Here is a 25,978-nt window from a genome sequence, read left to right on the forward strand (position 1 = left end):
TGTTCTCCATCTTCTCAAAATTGATTATATTTTCCTCCTCTAAGCCTGCATTGTTAGAGAGAAGCCGGCAGAGCCAGGGAATCTTCCTGACTGAATGATTCTCTCCTTCTCTTCCTTCTTTATTACTTTGTTGTGTTTTTCTGTACTCAAAGCAGCTTACTCTGTCAAGCAATCAGTCTATCAGCCAAAAAAAAAGGAAAAAATGAAGAGGAAGGAAGAGGAAAACTAAGCAAAATCTCAAGCATTGGTTGGAATATTTGTGATGCTGTAGCTTTCCTCAGTTAGAAAGGAAACGCTGCAATTATCAACAGAAGAGAAGAGCACTTTTCCATTTCATTTTCAAAGACAGTCTGGAAATGTCCCCAAATTCCCACAAAATGATGGTTTCCTATGAAATGGACTTCTGGGGGAAAATGAGACATTTTCAAGGCAAAACCTTAATGTTTCATCCTGCTAGAGACATTCCAAGTTCTTCACATTACTCTACAGTTTTGAAAATTGTTTGTGGGGGTGAAGGTGATACTTAGTGATAGAGACTTGCCTAAAGCTGTCCAGAAAAATGTCTGAAGATGTTATCATGCATAAACCTTAAGAGGGGGAAAGAACTTTAAAAGAAAAACATAAACAACCAAAGCACTAAGATAAGAATAAAAGAAGTTTGGAAGAAAGCTTGCAAAGAATGGGGGGGGGGAAGTCTAGTGACATGAATAGGACTTAAAATGGGACACTCCCAGAGCATTTGAAGAAAAGTCTCCCGTTGCATTTGTACAAGGAAATGCAGAGGTCCTTCCCCTTCAGAGATTCCTGCTCTTTACCTCTGTCTGCTGACCTAGGAATGATCCCCGGTGCCTATGAATTATTGATGAGCTATAAGAACCGTCCCCCACTTTTCAGTATGCAAACCCCATTACACTTTTAAAATGGCGATTTAATCCTTTGGAATAGCTTTGCTTTGCTTCCTCCTCACCCTTCTCCCCGCCCCTCAACATTTGTGCCCCTTTTTCATTTAATTTTCTTAATTAAAATCTTTTCACAGATTTTAATTCCTCCTCTTCCTCCTCCTCTCCCCCTTTTTCTGCCCCTATAAAAAGAGGACAAGGGAAAGAAAAAAGCCAAATTCCACACCTTAAAAAACTATGTTGCATTTTAAATAATACTATTAAAATAGTATTATCATTATTCTTTTTAGTAAAAGGACAAATCAGTATTGACTATTGTCCTATTAATTAAATATTTTAGATGCAATATTCAGTAACCTTTCCTTGGCAGTGATGAGGTATGTTGGAGGCGGAAAAGAGAAAATGCAGGAAAAACAGATTGAGATAAAAGAGGAGAAAATATGTGTTTAGTTCCATTCATGCCCAACAATGTTATTTGAAGTTTAATCTTCAAAAGTAAAATTATAAAGAATTAGAATGAAGACAATTTCATGGTAAATATTTTTGATTTCAATGATAAATGAGCAAATCACATATCACATAAAGAGGATTTAAACATACACAACTAGTACCTTTTTAAAAAATCTATTAGCAAGTTGTTTACACATACACACACAAACACAAAATGCACACACCTAGCAAGTTTCCTTGCCTCTTTTTAAATTTTACATACTATTTTTAATGCTTTTAATATTATTGCACATCACCCAGAGTTCCTCTGTGAAAGAAACAGGCAGTTCTTCAATATAAGTAAATAAGTAAATGTAGTGTGTGTGTGTGTGTGTGTGTGTGTGTTTTGCAGGATCCAATTTGTGCTGATCACCAGGACCAGAGATTTAGTCTTCCAACCTTTCAAATTAGTGCTGGAGCCCATCTTCAGGCAATTTATCTCTCTATGTGTTTGTGTCTGTGGACAACTAGCAAATTGTACATACACACATACACAGAGAGAAAGGCCTGTTTAAAAGTACTTCATGGGATCTTTGCCATGATCTCATTGTACAGCATCCTGTAAACCAGCCTGAATCCAGGTAGAAGGCCAAAATCCTGGCATGAGATAAATAACATTCCTTCTGTTTCATTTACTTCCTCGCATAGACTTAGCACTAGCAGGATTTCAGAAAGTGGGTTGTTTAGGGCCCAATTTTGAATAGGAAATTCCAACTCAGAAACTAAGGAAAGGCGTTCCCTTTGTTATGAGAGCTATATTGTCCAATCTTTATCCCATAAATTATCTGTCTCCAAGAAGCCCAGAACTGCTGCTTAACTGTATATCAGGTATAGGTGTACATAAACAAATGTGTCTCTGTCTCTTTCTGTCTCTAAATGACAACAGGCTGGAAACAATGGGAATGATAATACTACATTTCTAAAGGCACAGAAGAGTGTGAGAAAGCATACATGTAACATCTCCCACATCTGTATGCAGAGTGATGCCTGAAGGTGATATCCTACAAATTGACTAGAGATCACTAGAACAAAGTTACATTCAAGACAATTGCTTCAAAGAAGGGTACGTGATGTCTTCAAATCACAAATCAAATATTTCATTGTACATCTCCAGATTTAACGAAAGGGCAGTGACTTGTGAATTACACAGTAAATCTGCACCAATAGTTTTAATAAATCTGCACCAATAGTTTTAATAAATCTGCACCAATAGTTTTAATTGTATCTATTTAAATGTGTATAAATATGTATATTTATGTGGGTTATACTAAGCCATTGTGAATTGTGGCTGTGAGGTTTCTACTATGTATTTGTATGTGAGCCAGTGTGAAAGAAGCATTCATACAATAGTTTATACCCACACATGCGCCTGCAATGAATAGGGTAGACTGGTTATCATGAGGCCAATAGAGTTCAAGGGGAGTTTATGCATTGACTTCAAAGAACATTGGATCTGACCTTTTGTGGTCAAGAAGTCAGCTATTGTTGCCTGACAAATGTACTACTTAGAGAGGTGTATATTGGCTGGTTTGGAGCAGATTGCCTTCTCCTCTTCTTCAACACCCCCTCCCACACCCTTCACAATGTATATGGGTGGACTGAAAACATTAATTGGAAAAAGATTAAAATGTGATGACTAAACTGGTCCATTTTTGCTTTAGGAAAATGGTTCAGGATCATTCAAGGGTGGAAAGTGGCAGAGCTATCGGTGGGGGGGACATACATATCTGTATATTTCCATGCATAGTTTATTATTTACAATTGCTAGTTACCTTAGTCCAATCACATTTCTAATAGCAAATTGTCATATTAGCAACAGGACAATCTATAGTAGTTTGCCACCACATTTTTCTCCTGAATATATTAACATGGGAAATATTTCTTTAATATTTAAATACCTCCATCACTTTACTATTGATCAGTAGTAGAAATTCTTCCACTTTGCCATACCTTTAAACTTAGACTAGTCATCAGAAGATCCTCAGAAAGATAAAATTAAGATTTGCTTGTGATTGTGATAATTTTATAGTGCAGAAAATAGACTGCATGTAAGATTTTTTTGCTTCTTGTTTATATTGTATGCCAGAGCAATTTACTCTTGAATGCTTTAAGGATATAGTATTGTACATTTTATAACAAGAAATGGAATTTTGCATAGGAATCATCGGCTATCTCGGTAGAATTTTCTCCCTGTTGATTCTGCTCTGAAAATAGTCTTAGTCTTTTTCAAAAGAATGATTAGTTAAAAAAATCAAAAGCAAGAGAAATTCTTGCTTCCCTTTACTATGAAGTGATTGCTGAGTGTTTCTGAGGTCTAGTAGTATTTGTGGAGAATTAAAAGTAACCAAGATAAGATGAATGTCCTTCAGAAAGGACATAAAAGAGAAGACATTCAGTGAAAAGATTGCAGAAGTAGATCCAGAAAAAAGAAAATGAGGACAGTTTCACCACTTATTTACTCTTAGTGCTGAAATATTCAGATATATTTATCTTGGGAAGGGGCTGGAATGGAATGATGTAAGACTGCAGCACCATTTTCAAATTTTACCTTCCTTTTCTTTACCTGAACAAGAAGGAAGCAAAAGCACCACTTCCTTTTGTTCACAAATGCTGTCTTTCAACACCAGCTATCCCCTCTTGGCACTACTTCAAATACAAAAGAAAAGAGTCAGCCTGTAGACAATGCTCCATATTTACATCAAGAATCAAAGGCCTCTGGTTCATGCCTTGGATTCTTGAGATATTCCAGGTATCCTTATTTGGAACAAGCCTTTTCAATTAGTGCTATGCATTGGGCCCGCAGTGCAGTCTTTTCCCAGTATCCATGAGATTATCTCATAGTGCGTTTAGCAATACTTAATTTCAGTTCACTGTGCATATGGTCTGTGGTTGCTATATTTGAAAAGGCACAAGATTATACATACAAGGGACAAATGCAAAGAGGTGAATAGAGAAGTTAGAAGCATAGGAAAAAAATGACTGAAGAAAACAAAGTAGAGAATGGTAAGAAAAAAAATAGTTGAAGGTTAGGGTAACTAAACCTGTGGAATGATTATGAATATTTCCTCCATAATCACATTATGTCCTTATAAGACTAGGACAGTATTGCCAACAGTTTACTCAGTATCCAAACCCTTCTAGATAGTATCATCTGATTGTTTACTATAAGATGCTAGTATTGGTACAAAATAATGCCATATGCATTATTTTCCTTCCTGAGAGGAGGAACAATTTAGAGGGGATCATAGTATTTCATACACACAGTTGCATGATTGATTCATTTAATCCTAAAATGGAACATTTATTATTATTGTATAAGTCCAATCCAAATGACTCAATGCTATTTATATTTCCTAAGAAGCTCCACTCAGTTAGGTACAATATATGCAAACTTGTATAAAGTTTAATGCAAGCCTGCTTTAATTCAAAGGAGATTTAGACTCCAATTCTATATTCATTAACATAGAAAATATTTCTCACAGAACTCAATGGAACTTCCTAACTATGGCTGGATCACAGTCGCATTGTATGCCCTCTCGCCCTCCCCGCATGCATTCAGACACAAACACAGATAATCAAAAGTATATTATACAGTAACAAAAAAACCATATTGAAAATAAATTTTAAGGAGATTATTATCTTCCCAACATTTCCTAAAAAGGAGGCCACATTATTGCCTCCTTTTTATAAGAAGATTAGTAACAAGAATTGTTTTAAGCAACAATAAGAATATCATTAACCGACAACATGCTTTATAGTCTAAATGCAGAGAAAACAAGCAATAGAAATTACCCCCTCTTATACAACCCCCAAAACATGTGTCTACCAAATGGCATGGTCATAAAACCTTAGTTAAAATGATTGAAGGGGGAAGGGGTTGAGCGGAAACGGGAAGAAAATGTAAACACCACAAATTGTTAAGACAAGAGTTCTCTCACCTTTACGGCCAAAAAGCAGCAGGGAACTGGCACAAGATCCCTTAAACCCAAAGTTTATCCTCTTTTAATTCTTAAATCACCTAGAGGCCCTGATTTTCAAGATTCTACCTTGTGTGATGGTGCTTGTTGCTGATGTTTTTAAAGGTGTTTTCTACAGTTCTCAACATTATTGGAAGAAAAACCTCCCAATAAATGGTAAGCATATTTCTGAGATGACTCAAATTCAGAAATAGTTTCTACCAATACAGTCTTTTTGAGTGGAAAGGTTTGATGTAAGTGGTACAGTGGCAAATTAGTGAAATTTGGTGCTTACAGAAAAGTAAGGCTTCCTATCTATACAGCATGTTCTAATGGCACCTATCAAGCATCAAGATCATAAGTCAAAAAAGTTGCATGCTCTTACTGCAAATGGAAGCTCTTATGAATAAGGAAGGAAGGAAGGAAGGAAGGAAGGAAGGAAGGAAGGAAAGAAGGAAGGAAGGAGAAAAAAAAAGAAAAGAAATTTTAATACCTCAATCAGATTTTCCCCGTCTTCCTCAGTACAAATGAATATGCTTATATTAATTTTCACTGACAAAAAAGATAACTACACCAATGAGCTCTTCTAAAGTTAAATCATTAATTCAGTGTCAGGACCTTCTACTTAGATCACCCTAGCCAAGGAAATATAAATCTTATTGTTAACATCTAGATTAGATTATCTTGAATTTAATCTAATTTTCCTTTTCTTGAGATGAAAGAAACAGGAGTCTTTAAAAATATTTTTTGGGAAACAGATCTCTGTATCATCTTTTTATATTTCAAAAATCTAGTCTTTATCAAGGCTCCAGAAGTGATAAAAATATGTCCTATGAATCATGTATCTGTCAATGAAGTTCAGCTCATAAGTGAACTGAATATAAAATAAGGAGGCATGCATGTGTAGTGTACTTGTATGCATCCCACAATATGTGTGAGAGTTGCATGCCCTCATAATCCAAGTAAACAAAGGGAAGAAGAAATACATATACTTATTTTCTACCAGAAAATTCTAAGCTCTATATTCTATGGCCACAAACTTTCACAAGATATTTTTCTTGTGGACTGTGGCCAGGAAAGCAGCGACAAGTGAGTATTTGCAGTTATGCTGTGGATAAAAAGAAGGAAGGAAGAAGAAATTCTAGAGAAAGGAGGGATGACATAATTGTTATAGCAAGAAAAAAAATGTCCTGAAACCAAGTGCTGAAGGGGGGAAGGGGGGGGAGAGTAAAAACCTGGAAGAAATGGGAAAGGGTGGATTAAAAGTAAAGTGCCAAATTATTTATCCAGAGCTTTTTAAGGTAAGGACAACCTTGGTTGGAATTGCTTATATCCACCTTAATAATTCTTAGATCCTTGATTAGAACTTGAATTATTACGTTTTCACCAGCCCTAGACTGTGAATCTGCAGATTACTACTAATAACAATAATAATACACGTTGTTTAAAACCATTCTCACCCTTGCACCTTTTGACTCCTAAAGGTAACTCACAAAAATCAATCCCACAGATTCTGATAGAAGCCTGCCCTAAGCATTATGCTTAAGCTTCTGATATCAATACAATCAAGAATTCAGTATAATCTCAAAGTGCTTTAGGAGGCTAATAAGTTACAGTGGATACATATAAAATTTATATATACACGTATAAACCCATACCTCACAAAATTATTGGTATATTCCTCATTATTAACAATTATCTCTGCTTTTTCTTGGTTCCTGCAAATCATGCTTTTAAAAACAAATTTATTGTGGGCCACAGGCAGGTAATTCAGGGGCCTTGATGACAGTGTTCTCACTGAGATTTTATGCAGGAGAAAGTTTCCAAGGAAGAAACCCCTCCCTCTAGGCCACGCTCCCTCCACCCTCATCTATAACAACCTGGTTCTTTAAAACTCATTTAAGCAGATAGTATTTCAAGAGAACTTACTTTAAGGTTAGCAGTTCCTAAGTCCTCTTTGGAGTAAACAGTGCACCATCAACGCTTCCTATTTCTGCAATGGAGCTGCCTTTATCTGCCTGGAAAAATGTTCTCCCTTTCCTGCCCCCTTCCAAGCCAAAGCAGGCAGTTAAAATGTCACTTAACATTCTGGAGAATGTGAAATATATTGTACATTGTCAACTCCCCAAAACCATAAAACTAACTTTATGGACCTCACGTGACTTTTGAGAGCCAGTGAGGGGTATCTGGCTGAGGTCTGGGCGATTTTTACGATCTAACTTCTAGATAAAACCCTATCCATTTGACATCTTAATGTCACAGCCACTTTCGGTATACTTACTTACTTTACTACGGGTAAAATATATACATGCGTGCATGTATGTGTGTGCACGCACAGGGCAGGTGTGGTGTGTCAATGTATATTCAAGAAAAGGCAAGAAAATGGGTTGTTTTGGAAATGACAACTCACACCCAGCCCTCTCAAAACCATTTTAAGAAGTAACCAAAGAGTTTGGGGTAAGTTTGTAAGACCAATTTTACTTCCTACAAGAGTGTCAGAGAGAGGGGGGAGGGAGGGAGGGGAAAGAGAGAGAAAACTACTCTAAGCTATAATTTAAGAATATCAAAGACTACTTATATCCCTATTGCAACAAACAGACCTTAATCACAGCACTGTGATTTAAGGGGAGGAGGGAAAAAAAGTTAGATTACCAGATTAATTTTTAAAGGAAAAAAAGAAATTGCCTCCTGCACATTGTTTATATTAGCCCTGTTGAGACAACTGTGATTTTCCATGCTGAATTCATTGTGTGTATATGTATATAATATTTGCAGAATTGTATAGAAGCAAACAGAACAGATAATACCATATGTACTGAGCTCTAAAATTTGAATGGCATGTTGCCATTCTGTGATAACTTCAGTGGCTCCCTAAATGTTTGGTTTGTGGTCTTTGAATCTGTAATCTGAAGCACATTTACTTGAAAGTAAAGGCCTTAAAATGAGATAGAAATTTCTTGGTCAAAGTCTCTCAGTTTAAGGAAGAAAAGGAATTTTTGAGAACCGAACCAACCCACTGGTTCCTCTTCTTTTTTTCTGAGTTGTGCTAGTTCAGCATCTAATACCGCTTACAGGGGATGATTTTATATCCTTGGCTCATTAGGGATTTTAGGGGAGTGGGACAAAGACCCCTAAGGAGAACCCTGGAAGCTGGATCAAGCAGTGGGTGAAGAGTATACACTTTCTCTCTGGGCCTCTTCTTAAAATGTAGATTTTGCTGATGAGTAACTTTAATGTTGTGACTTGTGAAAATGGTGGAATAAAAAAATGCAAAGAAGGGCACTATTTTTCAGGCCAGGAGAAACGTTTATTTGACTTCAAGTTAAGGCTACAAACCAATACGAAACAGCGTCTCTTGGCAAGGATGGGAACAGGCGGCTAGACGTGACAAATGCCATTTCAGACACACAAGAACACTGAATTCACCCTGCCCACTAAAACTTCCTATTAGTCACTGTAGAAATATTTCTAGTATTTACAAACATTTTAAACATACTATGGTTGGTCCAATCATATATCCTTTTAAAGTGAACTTCACTCACATTTATTTAAAAAAGAAAGAAAGAAAGTTTCAGAACTGGCCTGGGATAAAAACAAGGCCAGGATCAAATCACAGACTTGACAATTTCAAAGACAGATACATGAGTTTATATAGAGAGATATACTGAGTTTTTTTTAAAAAAAAGGTTTTTTGTGGTTGATGGTTTTTAATTTTCTTTCTTTTCTTTTTCTTTTTTTCCTGCTACTGAATTGCAGGAGCCCCCAACTTGAGTGGAAGGAAAAGAGGTAGGGTTCCACACAAAGTTGTGAACTTTTATGAACCCATCGTTCCTTCCCCATACTGGCTTATAAATAAGTTATAACATTTAAAAAGCACATTAAAAGAAAGAAAAGAAAAGAGAAAAGAAAGGGACATGCTAACTTCTTCCAGAAAGCATCATTATAGCACGGACACAAACATTTAGAACATCTAAAGCATCAAAGAAGCCTCTGGATTTTATCTTTTAATTTAAAGGGGTGATTGCAGCAAAAGACACAATCCTGGAATAATAGTACCCATGAAATTGCTTATTATTATTAATATTAATAATAATAATAATCATAATTTAAAAAAAATCAACAGCATGCTGAATGGAAAGTGCTTCACTTTACAGTACTCCAAACTTAACAAAAACAAATCTGGCTGTTGCTTTTTGTTTGCTTGCTTGTTTTAAACTTTCTTACTTCCTGCCCCATCTTTCCTATTTCTTAATATTTCTCCTTGGTATAATTTATGGCTGAAAAGCACTGCCACCAGATGCTAAGCTCATACTTTTGAGTTTGTTATCTTTCTTCCACTTCATTCGCCTGTTTTGGAACCAGATTTTTATCTGTCTTTCGGAGAGACACAAAGCGTGGGCTATTTCTATTCGCCTTCTGCGGGTGAGGTAGCGGTTAAAGTGAAACTCCTTCTCCAGCTCCAAGGTCTGGTAGCGAGTATACGCCGTTCGGGCTCGTTTGCCATCCGGTCCGGTCATATCTGAATAATAACAACAACAGGACATAGGAAAAAATGCCTTTTGTTGGTCTGCTTTCTCTTTTTAGATCACAGGCACAGAAAGAGACCGCGCGTTCAACTGTTTCCTCCTCCGTCGCCTTACACTGCAGACAAACGCCCCAGCAAATTGAGCACACGGCTTCTCTGCGTCTCCGTTTCCTCCATGTCAATATCCTTCGTTTTAATCTGGCTTCGGCCTTATTTCTAATTAATTTAGATTCATATCTCACTCTCATTCTCACACTCTTTACAGCCCTATATCTTTTTCCAGGAGCCGAGAACATGTTTTTCTAACACAATCTGATTCTACGCAGGTTTCTTCGGAGGAAACTGCTGCTGTTGGGGCCTGGCTCACAGTTCACGGAGTTTGGTCTCGGAAGACAATCTCCGAAATCCGCCCCCTCGTCTCTTTTCCCTCGGTCAGTCCAGTTCGACTGGCGATCAAAACAGGCCGACTGAAAGACTGAGAGGCAACATTCCTAGGCGTTGCGCCTTTCCTTAACACCCCCCACCCTACCCCAGTCTCTGGCCACATTTCATTGGAAGCAACTTCCGCTGAAACCCTTAGGGCTCGCTTTCCACCGAAAGGGAGTTAGCCTCGGCGTACGAAGCGGGTCGCCAGGCAGTTCCTGCTTCCAACTCTGAGGCGCACACCCTTCTTTCATTTTTACCTCATGGGTTGAAGGGAGAGGCAAAGAGTTTGCCACCGCCGCATTTCGCCCTTGCAGACAGGGAAATGTGGGGCGGAGGGGGAGGGGAGGGAGAGAGGTTGACAGACCCATCTGTGCCCCAAACAGCCTTCCTTTTTAACCCTTCCCGCTATCTTTCCCATTTCTTTCCTTCTCCCTTTTCAATTCTTGCTACTTTCCAACATCTCCCACCCCTCCGTTCCTAATACTAGGCTGTTATAAGCGCTAGTCTTATATTATTGTTACCATCAATACAGTTTGAGTTTTGCCATGTTGATAACATTTTTTAAAAACGGAGGGAACCTTGATTTTTTTTGAAAAATAAGAAAATACTCTTTAAGAATCGAACATTATAATGAAAGAAAGAAACACTGAAAGCAAATAGAAAAGGGCATCTGGAGAGAGACAGGAAAGTGGTTTCACAAAGCGATTGAATTCCTTCTTCCGTCGCCAAAGCAAATATGTCCTGCCAAAATCCTATGCTTTATGTGTATGGGTGTGTATGTATGTACACACACACAAACACAGAGAGAGAGAGAGAGACCACAGACCCAGAGAGAGGCAGACAGAAGGCGCAAGCACGCATCCCATAGATCACCCCAGCCAAATTAAAAAGGAGCAAGTCCATACCGTGGCTAATGTGAAGCTTTCGCATCCAGGGGAATATCTGCGGGCTTTGTCCTTCCGTGGCCGGCGTGGAAGTGGCGATCGGCTCTGCCTGAGCTCGGGCGCCGTTGCTGTTGACTTGGGAGCCGCTCTCTTCGGGCCCCGAAGACGCGCTGGTCTCGTCTATCTCGGCAAACGCAGTGGCGCTAGCCGCGCCAACAGAGGCTGCCTGGTCGGCAGGGGAGGACCCGGCTGCCTTGCCTCCATGGCTTTCGCCACCGCCGCCGCTGCCGCCGCCGCCGCTACTGCTGGTGCTGGTGTTGCTGGTGCTGCTGGTGCAAGGAAGGGATTCGGGAGAAGACAAGGAGCAGCTGGACGCCTGTCTGAACCTGCTTTCGGGCGCTGCTTGGGCAGGGAAGGCGCGAGAGCTCTCCCCAACAGCTCCAAAGTGGCTGGTGGAGGAGGATGATCGGCTGATGCTCAGATCCATTCCATTGTAGTTGTATCCCCCGTAAGAGCCGGCGTGCATGTTGCCTGGATCTCTATAAGATCCGTTCATGGAACTGCCGGCCCCATAATTTAACAGCTGATAGTCTGGGGCATTAGGATAGCGTCCTGAGAACGAGTTTACAAAGTAAGAACTCATTTGGGTTTGTATTTTGGAGGGCTTGATTTGTGGGGCTCGTGGTCGTTATAACCCCTGTGCTTGAGGATTTATGATGTATTAATGAATTATAGCGATGCACTGTACTTCGTTTTTGCTATGTATGCGGCCAAATATGGGGGTGGGGTGGGGGGTGCGTTTGGGAATCACGTGCTTTTGTTGACCAGTCGTAAATTCTCACTGATGACCTCAAGAGGCAATTCATGCTCTATGGTTACAAATAATGACGATCCGAGAATCGTTAGGCCCATGTCAATGCGCGGCTTCCAAAGAGGGAGGAAAGAAGGGGGAGGAATCAGCGAGCACAGATGGCTCCTTGTTGGCATTGTGCGCCACCTACTGGGTAAATAAAAAAGTAGCCGACAGGGAGGTTACCTCACTCACCTTTTTTTTAAGTAGTCAAGCGCTCAGTTTTTGTGTCCTCTGCCTTTTCTAGAAATAAAATGTTTTTCCCCCAAAAGTCTCGTTTCTGTCTTTTTTCTCTACTTTCTCTTTTTCTTCCATACGAGAGCATGCTTTTCTAATGCGGAAAAGAAATTTTCTTGTTATAGTAGATGCAGTATAAAATTGTTGCTATTACTATTATGAATAACAGTTGTTTAATACCAAATAATAATCCCGGTGATATTTTTGGTTTGATATTAGAAACGGTTATTCAGGGCAAAAATTCGGATGAAAATCAAGATGATAATTCCTCTTTCTCTTTCCTGCATCCCTTTTTTTAACTTGCATCTCCTGCTTAGGAGTCACCATCAACATCAAAAGTTGCTTGAATGTTTTTGCATTATTATCATTATCATAGTATTATTTCTACTTCTATTCCTACACTTTAATACAGTGCAAATAATAGAAGGGGGAAATCAACTTATCCTGACATTATGTGTGGGGTTTTTTTTCAAATAATCAGCAGTATGATGAATTATACAACTGGCAATCTCATGAGGGAACTGTTTCAAATGAAGAGGGTTTTCAACATTCATTTAAATTATTAAAATATTTGGTAATGATCAATTTTATAATGATGGGCTAGATTTGGATCTGGAATTCTTTGTTTTTGTCCAGCCACATCACTATTTTCTTCCATTCTTCTTCTGCCAACCTACAAGAATTTACAAAAACCAGCTTGCAACTCATTGAAAATTATGAGCCATATTGAAACTGACACTTAGTCATAATAATCATAGCTACTAAAAAGTGTAGCAATAAGAATAAATATTATGCAGCTGCAAGACTTCAGAATACACAATTTCATTGTATTTGGAAGGTGGGAAGGAATTAATGTCTTTATACTTGAGCATGTGAAATGAGAGTGTATTAAAAAGGAAATTATTGTTTCACCACTTTTTCTTCTTTTCAAAAAAGGATTCAGAAAATATAAAATAGTAAAAACAAACAAACCAGGGATAGCTGTTAACAACTTGCTAAGGACAACAGCAAACAATTGTTAACCTTCCTTAGGTAATCAATGCTAGGAAAGGAAAGGAAAGGAAAGGAAAAAGAATTAAATGAGGACAAATAGATTTAAGCTTCTCTTTTTTAAAATGCTACCTGAATATTTCCTTTTAAATCGGTTTATTTAACCCATTTTTTTCTTTTGATCATAGGACATTAATAGCTCCCAGTCTCATATTTTAGCTTAATTTGTAGTAAGATATTAAGGCTAGTTAGAGGACTTGAGGAGGGGGGAATTGGAAAGATTTACCTAAGAGGAACTTGAGCCAATGTTTGAGAAAGGCTATGAAAATGTTATGTATGTTTTAGCAGATGTAGAATGGGACAGCGAATTATGCCTGTTTCTTTGATTTATTATATATGTGGTGTGCACCCCACATAACTCTTTTGTGCAGTAATAATAAAAAAATCCATATTAAAGTTAAATGTCAGCTCCAATATATTCTTGGTGAAAAGGTCTTTTATTTAAGTTTAGGCTAAGGAAGTGAAAGTCGTGTGTGCGTCTGTGTGTGTGTGTGTGTGTGTCTGTTTGTAAGGGGGGGACTGAATATATCTTCCTCTAACTTCTGTTGTGTTTAAGGAATTGCTTGCCTGTTCAGATTAAGGAAATCTGTTTTTTTAAAGCAGGTTTTTAATTTTTTTTACTACCAACCATACACCTCGTATAGATATAGAAGTATTCATTAGAAATGATGTGGAAAGAAAGAAAAAATACATTCTAAATTATGAACATAAAAGTGTTTTTCCCAGTGTACTTGTTTTTATCTTTTTATTGTTTTTATAGTTCTTTTAAAATCTCCATAGCTAACACAAACTACAAATACAACACTATACAAATTGTAATAAAATAAAACCAATTAAAAAAACTCTTTAAAAAAATCCACCATACTTTTTAGGTTGCAATTGTTCCTTTTTAATATAATTTTGCTTAAAACAATAACCCTTAAATGACAGAGAACCCAGGGCTTGATTAACTTAATTTTATATAAAAAAGCAAACAATAAGTAAATCGTGCATGACACTTCTGTTTTACAAAATAAAGACAATCAAATAGCCCCAAACCTGACACATATATTGCAGCACCTCCACTTAAATACAAGGGTTAACAAGAATCTTAAGGAGGACACCCAAAGGTAAATCAAACAAAACAAAACACAACCACAATCCCAACTGTGGCAAAGAGAAGGGGCAATAAAGAGGGTGGGAAAATAAATTGGACTAGAAACATGGTTATGATATGATAAATTCAATAATTCAATGCAAGTGAGGGTGTAAAAGGACAACACCACCATAACAGTCTCAGATATTTTTACAAAAATGTTTGTCTCAGTTGTGCCTTTTGGGTGGGAGGAGTTGCCCAATTGTTGACATTCTGCTTTCTCATTCATCATTCATTCATTCACTCTGCATTTATTCCGGCTCTCATTCTCTCTTTCTCTCCCAGGTTCTGGGTTCTGCTTTTTCATTCCGTTGGTTTCTCCTCTTCTTCTTCGGCGCTCAGCTGAGTGGAGTTAAGGAGCTTGTTCTCCTTTTTCCATTTCATCCTTCGGTTCTGAAACCAGATTTTTATCTGGCGCTCCGTCAGACATAGGGCGTGAGCGATCTCGATGCGTCGGCGCCTGGTCAGGTAACGGTTAAAATGGAATTCTTTCTCCAGCTCCAGAGTCTGGTAGCGCGTATAAGTCTGCCGGCCTCGTCTGCCACTCGGCCCAAAGGAGGTACCTGGTGGGGATGGAGAAGAAGGCAAGTGTGTGCTACTGAACGTTTACTGGAGTTACACATATACGTGCCAATGGCTATGCTATGCACCAGAGTATCTTGTTGTGAATTTGTGCGTGTGCACGTGGGGGGGGGAGAGACCCCATTCCCTGCAGTAATATTCCTACTTCAAGTGGCCCCGCTCTCTTGTTTTCAACTTCAGCTATCAAAACCCACTGTAGTACCTAATACCAGTGATAATCAAATCCACTCCTATCTAATTGGCTTTTCCCTTCGTGCTTGGGGACATTTCTTTTTCCAGAACAATTCTGTTTCAGGTTGGAATTAAAAACTTGAAGATACACCTCCCAGAAGTTCCTTGCCTGCTCTTGGCTGAGCAGCCAGAAAGCTCAGCTTGAAAACTTGCAACTCCACCATACAATCTGTTTTGTTTGTTTGCATGTTTATCTTTTTCTAGAAGAAGGGGAGGACAAAACTTTGGAAAGCAATGATGTAACTCAGAAGCTTACTGTTTCTGGGAGAGTTAAGGAAACTGCTTCTTCACCAAAAGGTTCTCTCTACCTTTCTCTCCCAGCAAACTCGAGTGCCCTCCTGAGTAGTATTCACAAGGACTAAAATTGCTGCACTGGGACACTTGCTTGGGAATAAATCCCATTCTGTGGTGCTTTCAAAAGCAGCAGAAGGTGAAGTGACTTAATATGGGGGGGTATTTAAACAAAGATAAGTAACACTCCTTCACACAGTTGAGGGTCTAGGAGCAATGGCTTATATTCATTATATATAATGAATGAGTGCAATAGCAATCTGACAAGATTTGTTTTGGGAGAGTTATCTATGTACTTCCTTCCCTCACTTCCATTAGGAAAGAATTAATGTCCAAAGTTAAGAATTCTTTTTACCCTATGCTCTTCATTTTCTTCTGGACACTCACCTCTGACCAAGTTTATTTCCCTTATGTGGTGCTTAGTCTTTCCTCTCTTTTATTTCTATATTCTCTTCCCCTCTGCCATTCAGATCTAATTGCTTTAGATTCCACAACTTATCTACCTACCTAATCTATCCACCTTTTACCTATCTCTCTCCATTGATTTCCCTTAATTTCCCCTCCCTTTGGAATGTAGGGAGGGAAGGAGGAGCTGTGGCTACATCTTTATCTTCTTTAAATGAATTTTTATGGAAATTATGGCACCTGGAAGCAGTCTTTGATCAGAAAGCTATCTACAACTTCCTCTTCAGGCAGGCATTCAATTAAGGCTTGAGTTTCATTAAAAATGTAGCTTTCTCTTTTCAAATATTTAAGCCCTCCTGACATTATACAACAAGCTGAGTGTGCTGAATATGCCTTTGGCTGAATTGGTATCCTGTCTGTATCACTGGGAGAGGGGAAGAGAGATGTGGAAAAGAAGTTGAAATCCAGATCTATTGAAAACAATTGAGGAGTGGGGGTCAGTTTGATAGCAATTGCGTCCTGTGTGTGATTGTGTGTGCACGCGCAGATGAGTTTGAGTGCCAAGATGCCTTTCTAAATCACCCCTAGTGAGTGACAGCTAACATTGCCTTCTACAAGACAAGAGCCGCTCAGTCAATAAATCTCTGCACTTTCAGTTGCAGAAAGTTGGCTAAAGAGAGGAACCAACTCTAGAGAAGTTCCTGCAGATAATGTGACAAACATACAAACAAACAAACAAGCTAGGCAGCGCCTTTCAAGCACAGCGTAAGCAGTGCAAAAAAGTTTGAAGGAAATTTCTGGCTCTACTGCCTGCAACTTCAGATTAGAAGAAAAACATTTCCTGCTTTATCTGGGTAGCCATCTGTCACCTAACATGATTGGGAAGAATGAGGGGGGAAAAGCAACTTACTATTGCAGGAATTCATTCTCTGCATCCAAGGGTACACTGGCGTGGAGCACTTTTGATCCTCGTTGTCCCCGAAAACGTGCTTGCTCTGTGAGCATTCTGACTTCCGGGCTTGTTCCTGGCCGAACTGAACAGGCTCCTCTAGGCTCGAAAGAGAACAGCCTGTCTCTTTCTCCCTGTAAAAACCAGATGTCCCGTAATCGCAGGCTGGACTCCGGTTGTAAGCTCCGTTGGTTTGCTGGTAGTAAGGCGCGCCCGCGTAACCTTTCTCCTGGACCCCACCGCCCCCAGTTCCATACGTGCTGGGATAGTGTCTTAAAGGATCCGCGTAGCCCGTGGAATATAAAGGGAGCTGTCCCAGAAACGGTTCTTGACCTCCGGCTAAGCTCACCGGAAAAGTAGAGTTGACAAAATAAGAACTCATTGGAAATAATAATAACAATAACAATAATAATAGTTAACCAGAAGAACAGCGTCTGTTCTTTCCCTTGCTCTTTATGATTTGTTGCGTTTTATAGTCCAAGCGGTTTAGCTATTAGCAGTATATGGGAGATTGGGTTTTAGCTGAAGGGGGATGGCCGCGTGCCAACCAGGGACATAAGGGAAGAGAACCATCTGATCACGCGCTGACCAATAGCAGGAGTCGGAGGCTGCGAAATAGCACCCTAGAGGGGTTAGCTCTGCACAGGGGACCCCCCAGAACAAACCAGTGAAAGCATCCCTGCCACCAATATTATCACCTTTAAACAACAGAAACGCCCCCCCCCACGCACAAGACACTACTCTTTACCCCTGTTTCTCCCCCCCCCCTTTATCACGTACTCAGTATCTCGGAAAAGATAAATCCAAGAGCTATTTGGGGGTAATTTTTTTGGTAGTAACAAACAAACACGAGAAAGGTGAAAGATATGAAGAATGACGCCGGTCTTATCCTTGCTGCTAGCAAGGAGAGGGAGGAGGAAAACATGAGAAATATTTTCAACTTGAAAAGTTTGTGGTTTTTTCATATGTGTCTGGAAGAGGAGGAGGAGGAAGAGGAGGATGGGAAGGCGCATTATCTCCCTCCTCCCCACCCACCTTTGGGTTCAAGTGGGGGCAATGGGAGCCTTTACTGTACAGCCAGTTCAAGCGCTCAAGCGCTAGATCTGGAGAAGGGGAAAAATTCCAGCGAGCGTCTTTTGCTGCGTCCTCTGAGCACAGGACAGAGCTTTCTATGAAGAATTTTAAACTCCTCGGGAGGTGCGACTGGGCATCTGGAGGATGGGGTTACAATTTATTCTCCGTTCTCCAACTCTCCTACTCCCCCACGGGTATGTGTTTCTACCCTCTCCTCGCGCCTATTTTATCTCTCCGGTCTAATTAAATCCCTCCAGTATAAGTTTGCGGCTCCGTGTCCGAAGTCCGAGAGAGGCATTTGCCGGTCTTCGAGCTCCCATGACATTCTGCGCAATGAACGGTGCCCTCTTGCGTTTTTACGGTTCAGGCCGGGTCTTTGGACAGGTTAGAGTTAAAAACAGCGGCTGGTCTGACTGCCAACCCTCCCCCCTTATTGATCACCTAACATCAGAAATTATTAAATTTAAAGCAGGGGATAGTCCCAGGGTGAGAGATGTCAAGATGGTTGATAGGAGCTTTGGGGGCAGAGGGGAAATCCCGGTTTTCTATTTTATGCGTTTGGGTTTGCAGTAAATTCGGAAATAAAATTAAACCCGAGTCTAATTCGTTGATCTGCTTTAAAACTTATTTAAAAAAGATAACTATGAAGGGGATGAAAAAGTTGACCTAAAGGCTGGAGTTTAGCTTTTGACTTTCGCCTCGCCAGTTCTCACACTTGGCTGGCGAGCCTCGACCTCCAGCGATAAAATTATCCTGTCTTTGCACGGTTATGACAGTTCAAAAAAAAAAAGATGTGCCCATTTCTCCCCCTCCTCCCCAATTCCACTTCTTTCGTATGCAATTGTGAATTCAAGCAATCTTATAAAGATGCTCCAGTTTTTTCTACAACAGTGAAATAGTTCCAAATTGTAAAATGTTACTTGCCCTGCCTATCATTTTGCCACCATTGTCCTACTTACTCTCTCTCTGCCTCTGTTTCTTTGCTCCGTTTTACTGGCCAATTTATCCATCCTTTCATCCGGTTCATCTTCCATCTTTTCTCAGGAAATAGCCATTACAGCAGTACTGTTTTCGATTCTCAAAAACTTTGAAGCTCTGTTTACAGACCTCACATCTTCATCACCAATCTACAAAAATACATACCTCTTTCCTGATTCTCTTTACCTATCACGGGATTTCCCTCCACTTTTGGACGTATCTGTCTATCATCCCTCGATTACAGATGTGCAATCTGTTCATAAGAATTCTCCACCACACCTTCAATTGCTCCCAGACTGGATTTACATGGCAATGCTATCCCTGCAATGACCAATGCGATTTCTTTCTGTTAAGGATTAGGGAACCACAAAACATGTTGGCTTGCTATCTAATTTGTTAGCCTGTTTTTTTAAAGACATAGAAACCCACAGGGTCCCAACACCACTATAATATAATTCTTAGAATGAAAGGAAATCGCAAGCAAGGGGAGTAATTTTTGTTTGTTTGTTCAAGGCGCTCTCCCTCTTTTCTTTTTCTTTTCTCTCTCTCTTACACACACACACACACACACACACACACACACACACACACACACACACACAAACCTACAAACTACCCTGGTCTTTGATTTGTGTTCCTGCTGATTCTTTCCCCCCTTTCCTTTATGTTCAGAGTACACCCTAACTTTAAGTTAATCTGTTTTACTGGTATGTAGAAACAGAGAAAATTGGGCGGAAGAAGAGTAAGAAAGCGGATCTGAGCAACCCCACCCCACTCTCAAAAAACTAATTTCAAATCAGCACAACACTTCAGATCCCTGCTTAATAATAGATTAGCAAGAATCTCTGAATGGATTATTTGGCTATTTAAGTGAGTAAATGTGCTACCTTTGAACTTTTAATCTTAAGAACTGGAACTGGAAATGCGCATTGTGTGGATGGGTGGATGTGGGGGGGGGAAGGCATTGGTCTGGTAAAGGATTGCTTATGGAATAGAAGATAGTTAAATTTGAAATATATAATAAATACATTTAAAAATATTTAATGTATACTCTTTAAAATGGAAAAAGCCTGGTCTTTTTCAAACCTGTTTGTTGGAGAAAATTTGGCAACTCAGATGGAATATTTTAAATGTTGCAAAATATTTGAAACTTTAAATCTGAAAATAGGTAAACTCAAGTTAATCCACTGATTGATTTGTCCTGCACTAGCAATTATTTATTGTCCAAATATGAGAAAAAACTTCCCACATTGCCAAATCCTGGCAATGCTTTCAATGTATTTTGATTTTACAGCTTTTAAAAAGTACAAATTGATACCTGAAAATGACTTGAAAACCTGCTGTACACTATTCTATGTTGTAAGTTGGGTGTATGTTGTAGTAGTAAGGAAACATCAGTTTTTAGTAATCAATATTTGGGGCCAGAATAATCCTTCAGATTATTGCTATTTATTCATTTATTCATTCATCATTTATTTATTTGATTTCTATAGCCCCCATCTCACATATTATCTAATACCATAGATAGTTGAGAATATGCCTAGCCCATCAACATCTTTTTCTTCTAATACTAATAATTTTCATCCTCCTTCCTCCTCTGATTACTATGAAAATATAGGGGACCTTATTCTTAGGTCCCTTGGCAAACTTTTATAGTGGGCAATATTTTTCAACTAATATTTTTGTTAGTTGAAAATAATACATGAGATAGCTATAAAGCAAAGAGATTCTTCTCTATGACCTGTTATTGTTATAAGATACTGGTAGGCTTTTCTTAAACTCAGAAAATTTATCTTGACCAGTTTAAGGCATAAGGTATGAGAAGAATTAATAAAGATTAACAGTATTTATTTATAGAAGTTGTAGCTGGTATTTTGCTGAAAAAGTGCCCCTTGTTTCTGACCTCTCCTGTTTCCTCTCCATTCTTTCCTGTCTTTGCTTTAGCAAAATCCAACTTTAAAGAGCACAAGGAAAAGTGGTGATGGCGGTGGGGGAGATAAATGAAGGGATTAAAACCTACACCCAAATATTTCTTTAGGCAGATGCTAGGCCAGGGAATTATTTGGTGGCAAAAGGAGGGGGAGAGTTGAAGCAAGCTTAAGCAATCAGAAAATTTTCAATAAGATATAAAATGGCAAGTAAGTAAGGAAATTTTATTTCTCCTTTGTGAATGGGGGTGTTGGAATTCAGCAAACAGCATGATCTTTTACAGGAGAATCAAATTGGTACCATAAACTTAAGATTGGCCTTTAAGTACACCCTGTACACACACACACACACACTCACACTCACACACACTGGGGGGAGGAAAGGGAGAGAGAGAATTGAATAGCCTCATAAATTTATTTAGGATCATAAAAGTATTCACAAGAGATGAGCTTTTTTTGTCTTACCACAAAGTCTAACTGATGTTTATATTGTGGGCATTTATAAAACCTACTAAAGGCACACAACTCATAATACACACACACATACACACAAGCATGTACACACCCACCCACACATACTTTGTCTTATCCTCTCAATTTCCTGTTTTCAAGCATGTAACCATTCAATTTTAATTTTCAGCCATTTGTGTTTAATTTACCTGACATCCCCTGTAATGTATAATCATCTTTTTAATGGGATTGTGGAGGATTTAAAAAAAGAGTATGGGGAAATTCCCTTTCATTACTTTATCAAAAGGATTAAGCTAATAATTAACTAGAAGGGGAAATGGCTGTTTATAGTAAAGTTAAGAAACAAAACAAACAAGCTGGCCCCACATTTTTTGGAAATGGTTGATTTAAAAAACCAGAAATGGCAAATGCTGCAAAACAATATTTTAACGTATTTTCCAGCTCTCTGAAAGTAACAGAGGAGAGGGAAACTAATGTAATTGTCACTTGGCTATCTTGTGTGATGAGAGATGTTCTAAAATAACTCAGAAATCCTCTATCTCAGATGTTAACCTCATTATAATGATATTTATACAAACATCATAGTCTATATTAACTGGAGGAATGCATATAATTGAGGCATAAAAATAAAATGATTATATTTAATCTGATTCTGATAACATAAGTTTGTGTGTGAGTGCGTGAGTAGCCTATGGTTAATAAAGTTTATACTTACACACCAGCCCTCTCTAACCCTAGTAAAATTTTGAACAGTAATATCAAACTATGTCTTTCAGTTGAAAAATGGAATAGGTTTGTCATATATTGACAAAAGTACCTTTTTATCAGTTTACCAGAAACAATTAAGCAAAACAGTTTACATAATTCCTTAGGAAAAGATTTTTTTAAACTGATACAAAGACATATAAGTCCTATCTGAAATGTTCCTACATTCCGAAAGTTGTAAAAAAATACTTCATGCAATTTAAAAAGAAGAGTCTTACCATGAATGCATTTTAACACACACTAACACAATCTTAACTAAAATAGACGGGTAGAAATTCTCTTCAGCCCATTTTCCAGATTCTGTAAGGCATGTCTAATCCATTACATGACAAAAATAAATTAACTGTAGAAAATGAAAATCTTGGTCTAGTTAAACTAGTTTTCATGGGAAATTTATCATTGTACAGCATGGAAAGCAACTCGAAGAATTCTTTAATTGGACGGTAGATGGCAGCAAACAGCACCGAATGAGAAGGCAGAGTAAAAGGCGAACAGTTAAAATAAAAGAATAGGTGCTCCGTTGGGGAGGAGAAAACTGCACACATATAAACAACTTAGCTGTGTTGTTTAAGCAATAGGAATTCTTTCGTGAGTGGCCTTTATATAATCCACTTACATAAAATCCATCTTTTAACTGGAGAGTGATACTTCCCAGTAGGAGTAAAAAAGGCCATAATGAATACATGAATATTGGAAAACAAGAGGTTTAGAAATGGCACTAGTCTGAAAATAGAAAAAAAACCTATTGTATTAATACAACAACAACCACAATTCAACTCTCAAAAGTCTGGTGGATAGAAAAGAAGGGTACAGAGAATCAGATCACAAAAAATCTTAGTCCAACAGTCATAACTAGATATAAAAATGTAGAAGACATATTATTTACATACTTTCATTTTTCCCCTTTATATTCCATGCAGTTGTGATTTATTTGCAGCAAGGTAATGTTGATAAAGAAACTTGGAAGGCTAGGAAGTTAGATAATTTTTGGTTTTTAAAATGTTTAACTAACCGTTACATACATTTCAAACTGAGTAAGCCGTATTCGCTTCCAAGTAATAGTAGTTCTTTTTTCAAGTACAGCTTTTCAACACTTTTTACTGGTAAATGGTTAATTGAACACATCAGCCAAGAAACGTTTTAAATTATTCTGTGAGGATCCCTCCCTCTTTTTTAAAAAAGCATATCAATTAGAATCTAGTCAAATATTATTTATAGAGCAACAAAACCAAAAACAATATTTCTAAATATTGATGGAATGACATGTACAAACATCATCTTTATACAGTACTGTTGTGTCTTACAACACATACACCTGCATGCACGTGCATTTTATATTAACACCCAAATGTAAGCAGTGTTACCTCCCTTATATTACAGTTTTGGGGGTTTTATGTCTTTAGTTTAAAACCTAGTACCCTTGAATTTTTCCCTTAATTGTATTTATTGTTGTGACCAGCTATCTCTGTGTTCTATCTCTTCTCACCCTCCCAACCTTACATAGACGGAACAGTTTGTTAGAAGAAAAATCACCTACGTCCACACAGAACACCCTGGAGAAAAGGATCTAAATCGAACTGGCTGCTGTACAGAACTTCTTAAAATGAGTGGATTCGCTCGCTGACAAGCAAGTCTCGATAAATCGTTCTTCCTGGGATGGGGAAGAGATTTGAAGGGTAAAAGAAAGAATGAAAAGAAGCCTACAGAAGGGGTTGTATTTCCCCTATGTTAAAAAAATATATGACTATTGAGGTAGCTCGAATTCTCTAGGTGACAAGGATATCTTAATCCCTCCCTCCTTCCTTCTTTCCTTCCTTCCTTCCTTCCCTCCTTCCTTCTTCCTTCCTTCCTTCCTCTTATGTAATGATATATTTAACAATAGCTTTTCACCATCTCATATTTTTTTATATTTTTTCATATAAAAAAGAAAGCAAATCTATGTTCAGTTCTTTGCCTCCTTCAAATAATATCAGCTTCAATTTTAGAAAATTATGAGCTTACCTTTTGATGCCCATCCTTCTCTGGATTGGGAGGAGGAGGAGGAGGATGAAGAGGAGGAGGCGAAAGAGGAGGGGGGGAGATTGAATTGCGTTTGCTTTTATATGTAAGCTGACAAATATTGTCCCAACCTGATAGCCGTCCATTGCGACTTCTGATAGCTTTTTTCCTTTGCCGCGTCGTTTTGTACAGAAAATGGAGTAACTTCCCTCTTTGAAAAATGACCAAAGCCTCCATCCGGTACCGATTCTCCATTTCCCCCTCCATCATTAGAGAGAGAACCCGAGTCAGTACAGAGAGAATTGGAAAAGGAAGGGTAGATGGGATCAATAATATTAGCTATTTAAGCTTAGTCCCAGTTATGCGTGCATCTGCGAAAGTGTTTGTGTGTGTGTGCATGAGAGAGAAACTGTGTGTGTGCGCGTGTGTTTGTGCGGGCGCTTCCCCTGCTCCTCCTCTATTTTTAGCCCTATTGAGCTTATACATGAAAGCAAAAAAAAAATGTTAAAAGAGACGACAGTCCTACAGAGGACAGTGATCCGACCCAAGGTACAGCGGCCAAAAGAATGGTAGAATAACCACATGGGAAATCATAAAAAGTTCATGTTCACGGTTAGCAGTCCACATGACCAGCTCTGGCCAATCGCAGAACCCAGCCACTCATAAAGTTCTATCACAAAGTTGTAAATTTTCATAAAACAACAAGGAATTTATTGCATTTCTTCATGACTGCTTTAACAGCAGTCTTTTTCTCAGCCGCCATCTTTTCTTTAAAAAAAGAGGGAGAGTAGAAGAAAGAATATACGAAGATTGGGGGGGGGGATCCACATCTCGGCAGGGGGCCTTAAACAACCCCTCCTTCATTAAAGGTTAAAAGAACCTCCTTGCGAAGCCACCTCTCTGCACAAACCCTCCCAAGCTTTCGACCCTTCTTCGCTGTAGGGATCCACCACTGTCTCATACCTGTAGTATGGAAATGCGGGAGGAAAGAGGGAGGAAGGCATAGAAGCACTTGTTCTGAAATTATGTTTTGTTTCGTTTAAAGCAAAAGTGGTTCTCCTTAGCTTAATCGGACTGGGGTGGGGAAGAATATTCTCCCGCGATTTCCCTCCCGGAAATTCGCTATGAAATTAAAACATTAAATGCTCCAGTTTCAAGACATCAGGGGAAAAAAACAAGTATATAATCGGGTCGTAAGAAACATATTTAACGGAGTCAGGCATATAGATGTTATTAAATTCATGTATTTGTATATGTATACATGTGAAACATGTGTATTTACATATCTATATGTGTGTATATACACAGACATACAAGAAGGAAGAAAGAAAGAAAGAAAGAAAAAGAAGGGGCGTATACTCGCACAGGCGCATTAAGGTTTTTGAAGGCGTACACACTACCGCAGTGGTACATGCCACGAACACAATAGTAGTGGTCCAATGCAGCAAAATCGCATAAGGGTGGGTGATAGGACAGTTCAGGAATTCTGTTTCTACCCTTAGAACCTATCCACTGAAATTACTTATTTTGCTTGAGAAAGGAATATACATTTTTGTTTATTTGGTCTTTCAGATCCAACCCATTTCAAAGAAGAAATTAGACATAGTATTCCCTCTCCTTATTTCTCTGGATAGATTCACGCAACCATCAATTAACAGCAAAGCAATTATTTTCTAATATTTTATTTTGATAATTTTATATATGCGTATCTATTTCACCTATCTTTCTATTGCACACACATACTCATACCCAAGAATATACATCTCTTCTGTATGGATGTAACTGTATGCAATATTACAAGATCTTATCTAAAAATTATCTATTTCTTTTCATAATCTATAAGTAATATTTTTAA

The 25,978-nt window shown here is 38.5% G+C and overlaps 2 protein-coding genes across 4 annotated transcripts; both read right to left on the reverse strand.

Annotated features, from left to right (window-relative positions):
* Positions 1-8,629: 8,629 nt before the first annotated feature.
* Positions 8,630-14,060, reverse strand: HOXB5 (homeobox B5). The gene is made up of 2 exons (XM_039333227.1): positions 11,201-14,060; positions 8,630-9,863 (listed from the first exon to the last, which is right to left on the reverse strand). Exons 1-2 carry the CDS (start codon positions 11,820-11,822, stop codon positions 9,616-9,618), a joined length of 870 nt encoding a protein of 289 aa, XP_039189161.1. The 5' UTR covers positions 11,823-14,060; the 3' UTR covers positions 8,630-9,615.
* A 121-nt stretch (positions 14,061-14,181) lies between these two features.
* HOXB6 (homeobox B6) lies at positions 14,182-25,973 on the reverse strand. 3 transcript variants are annotated; one of them, XM_039333229.1, is made up of 4 exons: positions 24,127-25,973; positions 23,663-23,776; positions 16,871-17,043; positions 14,182-15,014 (listed from the first exon to the last, which is right to left on the reverse strand). In XM_039333229.1, exons 1-4 carry the CDS (start codon positions 24,267-24,269, stop codon positions 14,755-14,757), a joined length of 690 nt encoding a protein of 229 aa, XP_039189163.1. In that variant the 5' UTR covers positions 24,270-25,973; the 3' UTR covers positions 14,182-14,754. The 3 variants fall into 3 exon arrangements, with proteins under 3 accessions (XP_039189163.1, XP_039189165.1, XP_039189164.1); XM_039333231.1 differs by lacking the exon at positions 23,663-23,776 and having other exon boundaries at positions 24,127-25,969; XM_039333230.1 differs by lacking the exons at positions 23,663-23,776; positions 24,127-25,973 and having other exon boundaries at positions 16,871-17,619.
* Positions 25,974-25,978: the final 5 nt, after the last annotated feature.

Source organism: Crotalus tigris, unplaced genomic scaffold (genome assembly GCF_016545835.1).
Source record: "Crotalus tigris isolate CLP2741 ecotype Arizona unplaced genomic scaffold, ASM1654583v1 scf7180000024472.5447098, whole genome shotgun sequence".
Lineage (NCBI taxonomy): Eukaryota > Metazoa > Chordata > Lepidosauria > Squamata > Viperidae > Crotalus > Crotalus tigris.